General features: G+C 50.9%; 1 protein-coding gene across 1 annotated transcript in view; it reads left to right on the forward strand.

The window, feature by feature from the left end:
• Positions 1–8283, forward strand: part of LOC142377953 (ral GTPase-activating protein subunit beta-like) — a 34404-nt gene extending 26121 nt beyond the window's left edge. Inside the window, exon 5 of the mRNA XM_075462290.1 lies at positions 8198–8283. Within this exon, the coding sequence (XP_075318405.1) occupies positions 8198–8283 (86 nt within the window). The remainder of the gene's footprint in view (positions 1–8197) is intronic.
• Positions 8284–8549: the final 266 nt, after the last annotated feature.

The raw sequence follows: 8549 nt of genomic DNA on the forward strand, positions 1-8549 counted from the left end.
TGAGCTTCTTTAACCGGCTAACTGGAACTGAGCTTCTTTAACCGGCTAACTGGAACTGAGCTTCTTTAACCGGCTAACTGGAACTGAGCTTCTTTAACCGGCTAACTGGAACTGAGTTTCTTTAACCAGCTAACTGGAACTGAGCTTCTTTAACCGGCTAACTGGAACTTAGCTTCTTAACCGGCTAACTGGAACTTAGCTTCTTTAACCAGCTAACTGAGGCTAACTGGAACTGAGCTTCTTTAACCGGCTAACTGGAACTGAGCTTCTTTAACCGGCTAACTGGAACTTAGCTTCTTTAACCGGCTAACTGGAACTTAGCTTCTTTAACTGGCTAACTGAGGCTAACTGGAACTGAGCTTCTTTAACCAGCTAACTGAGGCTAACTGGAACTGAGCTTCTTTAACCAGCTAACTGAGGCTAACTGGAACTGAGCTTCTTTAACCGGCTAACTGGAACTTAGCTTCTTTAACCAGCTAACTGAGGCTAACTGGAACTGAGCTTCTTTAACCAGCTAACTGGAACTGAGCTTCTTTAACCGGCTAACTGGAACTGAGCTTCTTTAACCAGCTAACTGAGGCTAACTGGAACTGAGCTTCTTTAACCGGCTAACTGAGGCTAACTGGAACTGAGCTTCTTTAACCAGCTAACTGGAACTGAGCTTCTTTAACCGGCTAACTGGAACTTAGCTTCTTTAACCAGCTAACTGGAACTGAGCTTCTTTAACCAGCTAACTGGAACTGAGCTTCTTTAACCAGCTAACTGGAACTGAGCTTCTTTAACCGGCTAACTGGAACTTAGCTTCTTTAACCAGCTAACTGAGGCTAACTGGAACTGAGCTTCTTTAACCGGCTAACTGGAACTTAGCTTCTTTAACCGGCTAACTGGAACTGAGCTTCTTTAACCAGCTAACTGAGGCTAACTGGAACTGAGCTTCTTTAACCAGCTAACTGAGGCTAACTGGAACTGAGCTTCTTTAACCGGCTAACTGGAACTGAGCTTCTTTAACCAGCTAACTGGAACTGAGCTTCTTTAACCGGCTAACTGGAACTTAGCTTCTTTAACCAGCTAACTGGAACTGAGCTTCTTTAACCAGCTAACTGGAACTGAGCTTCTTTAACCGGCTAACTGGAACTGAGCTTCTTTAACCGGCTAACTGGAACTGAGCTTCTTTAACCGGCTAACTGGAACTGAGCTTCTTTAACCAGCTAACTGGAACTGAGCTTCTTTAACCGGCTAACTGGAACTGAGCTTCTTTAACCAGCTAACTGGAACTGAGCTTCTTTAACCAGCTAACTGGAACTGAGCTTCTTTAACCAGCTAACTGGAACTGAGCTTCTTTAACCGGCTAACTGGAACTGAGCTTCTTTAACCGGCTAACTGGAACTGAGCTTCTTTAACCAGCTAACTGGAACTGAGCTTCTTTAACCGGCTAACTGGAACTGAGCTTCTTTAACCGGCTAACTGGAACTGAGCTTCTTTAACCGGCTAACTGGAACTGAGCTTCTTTAACCGGCTAACTGGAACTGAGTTCCTCCTGCTCAGATATAAACTCCACCTCAGCAGATCCTTTAATGCTGACACATTCTGCCCTTTCTGACAGTTTCACACACTGTTCTCAGGTCTTATTGAGACGTATGAGACAAAATACCTGACAAATGATCAGAGGGAAGAGAGAACCGCTGTCACCGTGGGATGGGTTCTCTCCGGCTTCCTCCCACCTTCCGGAAACATGTTAGGTTGGATGGATGGAATTGGACTGTATCCACAAAATTCCCTGAGATGACATTTGTTGAAATTTGACACTTTATAAATAAAGCCGAATTAAACTGAACTGAACTGAATTGAACTGAATTGAATTAAACTGAACTGAGTTGAATTGAACTGAGTTGAACTGAATTGAATTAAACTGAACTGAATTGAATTGAACTGAGTTGAACTGAATTGAATTAAACTGAACTGAATTGAATTGAACTGAGTTGAACTGAATTGAACATAAATTAATTGAACTCGTCCACCTGAGGCAGAGACTCAGACCCTGACCCTGGACACCTCGTCCATTTTATCCACCAGAGATCTCACATTTCCCCTGATGATCAGAGGAAGAAATGGTTTAAAAATCCTTAAATTTTGTTCCTGCTCTGCATCTTGGACGTCTCCTCTTCAACTAATCGTGATTTGGGGTCTTATTCCAGGCATTACTTGGGCTTTGGGAAGCTCAGTCAGCTGCTCCAAGATGCAAACAACTTTCCCGTTACCATGGTTACGTATCAAAATAGATGGAAAAAAAGAACAGTCCCAGAAAAATGTTTCAGAAAGCTTTGTTTTCACAAAAAAGGTCAATAGAAAAATGCCAAAAAAAACAGAATCCAATGACTAAACAGAAGTTTTGAAAACGCTAAAATTTCACTAAATTCCAACGAGCCCTTTATTTCATAAATAGATGAAGCCGTAAAAAAGCTCTCACAATGTTGCTGAAACCAGGTTTCTTTGGTGTTTCCCACTGAAAATGTTTGCTTTTTAAAAAGAGAAGATGGAAACATTGAAAAAAGAATTCCCAGTGGAGCAAACTTCCTGTTTTCCTCTGGTTGGTTGGTGCTGTGCTGTGCGAGGTGTAGCTGAGTATCAGTGGGTAGTTGTTCATTGTGCCGTGCTTGGCAGGTCACACCGGCATGTAACAGGATCCTCCCGGAGCTCAGGCTGGTTCGGGGAACAATGCAGGAGGTGTAACACGTCCACATTGTTTTCCACAGCCTGAACGAGCTGATCCTCATTAGGCTTGCCTCACGTGGACGCCCCTCCAGGTGAAACCAGAGCAAATAAAGACGGAAAAGAACATTCTGTGATATGTTAGTGATTGTTTGTGTGATTTCACAGTTTTTATCTGTTATCTGAAACAGTGGAGTCCATGAGCATGAGTGCATATTCAGTGAAATGATCAGAAACTCTGAGGATTAATTTTTTTAAAGTTTTAAAAGTGACATATTTTGCCCTTTTTTGAACAATTTGACCCAATTTTCTGGGGTCTTATTGAGACGTATGAGACAGACTTTGGTCTGAACTCCTGTTGGTTTAAGCACAGCGGCTCTCTGTCTCAGCCCTGTTTTCACACCTCTCTGTTAGCACAACCTCACCCTTTCACACATATATACATATATAAAAATAACCTCCTTAGAAGCCGGTCAGACCTGGCAGGCCCAAACGTATTGTGAGGGTCTGTTGGGAACGGCTGGCGGAATCCCCTGTAAGGAAGAGTTTCAACTCCCACCTCCAGCAGAGCTTCAGCCATGTCCCGGGGGAGGTGGGGGACATTGAGCCCGAGTGGGCCAAGTCCCGGGGGAGGTGGGGGACATTGAGCCCGAGTGGGCCAAGTCCCGGGGGAGGTGGGGGACATTGAGCCCGAATGGGCCATGTCCCGGGGGAGGTGGGGGACATTGAGCCCGAGTGGGCCATGTCCCGGGGGAGGTGGGGGACATTGAGCCCGAGTGGGCCATGTCCCGGGGCAGTTGGGGGACATTGAGTCCGAGTGGGCCATGTCCCAGGGGAGGTGGGGGACAATGAGTCTGAATGCGCCATGTTCGTGCCTCCATTGTTGAGGCGGCCGACCGGAGCTGTGGCCGTAAGGTGGTCGGTGCCTGTCGTGGCGGCAACCCCCGAACCCGCTGGTGGACCCCAGTGGTGAGGGAGGCCGTCAAGCTGAAGAAGGAGTCCTATCGGGCCTTTTTGGCCAGTGGGACTCTGGAAGCAGCTGATGGTACCGACAGGCCAAGCGGAACGCGGCCTCGGCGGTTGCTGAGGCAAAAACTCGGGCTTGGGAGGAGTTCGGGGAGGCCATGGAGAACGACTTCCGGACGGCCTCGAGGAGATTCTGGTCCACCATCCGGCGGCTCAGGGGGGGAAGCGGTGCACCGTCAACACCGTGTATGGTGAGGGCGGGGCTCTGCTGACCTCAACTGGGGATGTCGTGAGTCGGTGGGGGGAATATTTCGAGGGCCTCCTCAATCCTACCGACACGCCTTCCGATGAGGAAGCAGAGCTGGGGAGCTTGGACATGGGGCCTCCCATTTCTGGGGCTGAGGTTGCCGAGGTGGTCAAAAAACTCTTCAGTGGCCCCGGGGGTGGATGAGGTCCGTCCTGAGTTCCTCAAGGCTCTGGATGTTGTAGGGCTGTCTTGGTTGACACGCCTCTGCAGCATCGCGTGGACATCGGGGGCAGTGCCTCTGGACTGGCAGACGGGGGACCGGAGGGTGTGTTCCAACTATAGGGGGATCACACTCCTCAGCCTCCCTGGTAAGGTCTATTCGGGGGTACTGGAGAGGAGGATCCGCCGGATAGTCGAATCTCGGATTCAGGAGGTGCAGTGTGGTTTTCGTCCTGGCCGTGCAACAGTGGACCAGCTCTATACCCTCCGCAGGATCCTGGAGGGTGCATGGGAGTTCGCCCAACCGGTCTACATGTGTTTTGTGGACTTGGAGAAGGCGTTCGACCGTGTCCCTCGGGGACTCTTGTGGGGGGTGCTCCGGGAGTATGGAGTGCCGGACTCCTTGATATGGGCTGTTCGGTCCCTGTATGACCGGTGTCAGAGTTTGGTCCGCATTGCCGGCAGTAAGTCGGATATGTTTCCTGTGAGGGTTGGACTCCGTCAGGGCTGCCCTTTGTCACCGATTCTGTTCATAATTTTTATGGACAGAATTTCTAGGCGCAGCCAGGGCGTTGAGGGGGTCCGGTTTGGCGACCTCAGAATCGGGTCTCTGCTTTTTGCGGACGATTTGGTTCTGTTGGCGTCGTCGGGCCGTGACCTTCAGCTCTCACTGGAGCGGTTCGCAGCCGAGTGTGAAGCGGCTGGGATGAGAATCAGCACCTCCAAATCTGAGACCATGGTCCTCAGCCGGAAAAGGGTGGAATAACCTCTCCGGGTCGGGAATGAGATCCTTCCCCAAGTGGAGGAATTCAAGTATCTCGGGGTCTTGTTTACGAATGAGGGACGAATGGAGCAGGAGATTGACAGGCGGATCGGTGCGGCGTCTGCAGTGATGCGGGCTCTGCACCGGCCCGTCGTGGTGAAGAAGGAGCTGAGCCAGAAGGCGAAGCTCTCGATTTACCGGCCAATCTATGTTCCTACCCTCACCTATGGTCACGAGCTGTGGGTAGTGACCGAAAGAACGAGATCCTACCCTCACCTATGGTCACGAGCTGTGGGTAGGGACCGAAAGAACGAGATCCTACCCTCACCTATGGTCACGAGCTGTGGGTAGTGACCGAAAGAACGAGATCGCGAATACAAGCGGCCGAAATGAGTTTCCTCCGCAGGGTGTCTGGGCTCTCCCTTAGAGATAGGGTGAGAAGCTCGGTCATCTGGGAGGGGCTCGGAGTAGAACCGCTGCTCCTCCGCATCCAGAGGAGTCAGATGAGGTGGCTAGGATGCCTCCTGGGGCATCTGGTTAGGATGCCTCCTGGGGCATCTGGTTAGGACGCCTCCTGGGGCATCTGGTTAGGACGCCTCCTGGGGCATCTGGTTAGGATGCCTCCTGGGGCACCTGGTTAAGATGCCTCCTGGGGCACCTGGTTAGGATGCCTCCTGGACGCCTCCCTGGTGAGGTGTTCCGGGCCCGTCCCACTGGGAGGAGGCCCCGGGGAAGACCCAGGACACGTTGGAGAGACTATGTTTCTCGGCTGGCCTGGGAATGCCTCGGGGTCCCCCCAGAAGAGCTGGAGGAAGTGGCCGGGGACAGGGACGTCTGGGTCTCTCTGCTCAAGCTGCAGCCCCCGCGACCCGACTCCCGGACCAGCGGAAGATAATGGATGGATGGATGGATGGATGGATGGATGGATGGATGGATGGATGGATGGATGGAGAAGCAGGTGTATGTCACCTTCATTAGCTAAGATGTTAGCGTTAGCTGCTGCTAAAGGAGGAGCTCCCAGGAACAGGAAGGAGTTTTACACCTGCTGGTGACTTCAGACGCCCTGATATATGCTCCCAGGAACAGGAAGAAGGAATTTAACACCTCAGACGCCCTGATATATGCTCCCAGGAACAGGAAGAAGGAATTTAACACCTCAGACGCCCTGATATATGCTCCCAGGAACAGGAAGAAGGAGTTTTACACCTCAGACGCCCTGATATATGCTCCCAGGAACAGGAAGAAGGAGTTTTACACCTCAGACGCCCTGATATATGCTCCCAGGAACAGGAAGAAGGAGTTTTACACCTCAGACGCCCTGATATATGCTCCCAGGAACAGAAAGAAGGCGTTTTACACCTCAGACGCCCTGATATATGCTCCCAGGAACAGGAAGAAGGAATTTAACACCTCAGACGCCCTGATATATGCTCCCAGGAACAGAAAGAAGGCGTTTTACCTCAGACGCCCTGATATATGCTCCCAGGAACAGGAAGAAGGAGTTTTACACCTCAGACGCCCTGATATATGCTCCCAGGAACAGGAAGAAGGAGTTTTACACCTCAGACGCCCTGATATATGCTCCCAGGAACAGGAAGAAGGAATTTAACACCTCAGACGCCCTGATATATGCTCCCAGGAACAGGAAGAAGGAGTTTTACCTCAGACGCCCTGATATATGCTCCCAGGAACAGGAAGGAGTTTTACACAATATCTCACCTTTAAAGGTTACATTACATTATATTACAGTCATTTTGCAGACGCTTTTGACCAAAGCGACTTACAATAAGTGCGTTCAACATCGGTAGGCAAAAGAACTTCAGGTCACAAGAAATCATAAGTGCATTTCCTTCCAAAACCAAACAGCTAAGAGCATAACTAGTGCAGAGTAAGTGCGATAAGTCAGGTACCTCAGCCTCTCACCAACTGCACACCAGTCACAGCGGGGTGGGGATGCAAACCCTGGTCCGGGTAGGGGGTGATGAAAATATAGAGGGTGCCAGTGGTGGAGGAAACAATAAGTGCGTAAGGAGCTGGGACGGAGCAGGTGATGTCCTAAGAGGGCGGAGCCGGGTAGTGTTTCCTGAAGAGGTGGGTTTCAGCCTGCGGCGAAAGATGGGCAGCGACTCAGCTGTCCTGACATCAGTCGGGAGATCGTTCCACCATCGGGGTGCCAGAACGGAGAAAAGCCGTGACCGTGTGGATGGTGGGCAGGGACCCCTGAGTGACGGGGCAGCCAGGCGCCTGGAGGCCGCAGAGCGAAGTGGTCGGGCGGGGGTGTAGGGCTGGACCACAGCCTGGAGGTATGAAGGAGCTGCTCCTTCCACTGCCCTGTAGGCCAGCACCAGAGTCTTAAACTGGATGCTGCAGCTACAGGGAGCCAGTGTAGAGAGCGGAGAAGGGGAGTGGTGTGGGAGAACTTGGGGAGGTTGAACACCAGACGAGCAGCAGCTTTCTGAACCAGCTCCAGAGGTCTGATGGCAGAAGCCGGGGCGCCAGCAGGGAGGGAGCTGCAGTAGTCCAGGCGGGAGATGACCAGAGCCTGGATGAGCACCTGTGCTGCCTTGTCGGTGAGGAAGGGGCGAATCCTCCGGATGTTGTAGAGGAGGAATCGGCAGGAACGGGTCACTGATGCGATGTTTGGCGAGAACGACAGTTGGTCGTCCAGGGTCACACCCAGATTCCTCGCGGTCCGGGTTGATGTCACCACAGAGTCATCCATGGTGATGGCCAGGTCTCTGAACGGGCAGCCCTTCCCCGGGAGAAACACCAGCTCAGTCTGGTCCAGGTTGAGCTTAAGGTGGTGCATCGACATCCACCCCGAGATGTCTGCCAGGCACGCAGCAATGCGTGCTTCCACTTGGGTGTCAGAAGGGGGAAAAGACAGAATCAGCTGGGTGTCGTCTGCATAGCAGTGGTAGGAAAAGTTATGGGAGCGGATGACAGAACCAAGAGATGATGTGTAGAGGGAGAAAAGAAGAGGACCCAGGACCGAACCTTGGGGAACCCCGGTGGTGAGCCTACGTGGCTTCGACACAGACCCTCTCAGTGTGACCTGGTAGAAGCGATCTGTCAGGTAGGGTGAGAACATGGAGAGTAATGTAGCTCGTCATTGTTTCATATTTGATGTCTCTCTTTGGGTTTCTCAGTTAGACTTTTATATAAATCTCATATGGATCATTCAGACAGAATATAAACTCTCTCCTGTATCACATGAGCTTCCGTCATCGGCTCTCAGGAAATTCCTCTCATTCCTGTGATTCCTCCAGTTGTTCCTCTGTTTGTTTCTGCAGTCGCTGCTCTCAGGGAGGAGATGGAGGCTCCTCTTCCTCCCTGTCAACACTGCGTCTGCCTCCCACCTCTCACCCCTGACCTTTGACCCTCAGCATGACTTAATAACAGGAAGTGATTGGCTCCCTGCTGCGGTGGGAAGAAAAATGAGGTGAAAGATGGTTCGAGGGTTCAGTGGAGGAAGGAGCTCTGAATGTCATTTAACTCCCATTCACAGCAGAATTTATTTATTTTATTAATTATTTTTATATATTCTCTGTTCTGGACCAGCAAACATCTCAGATAACATTCTAAATGAGCAGAAAGTATTACACAGAAATAAATGCTTTACTCATCTGCATACAGACAGAACTC

Source organism: Odontesthes bonariensis, chromosome 3 (assembly GCF_027942865.1).
Source record: "Odontesthes bonariensis isolate fOdoBon6 chromosome 3, fOdoBon6.hap1, whole genome shotgun sequence".
NCBI classification, from domain to species: domain Eukaryota; kingdom Metazoa; phylum Chordata; class Actinopteri; order Atheriniformes; family Atherinopsidae; genus Odontesthes; species Odontesthes bonariensis.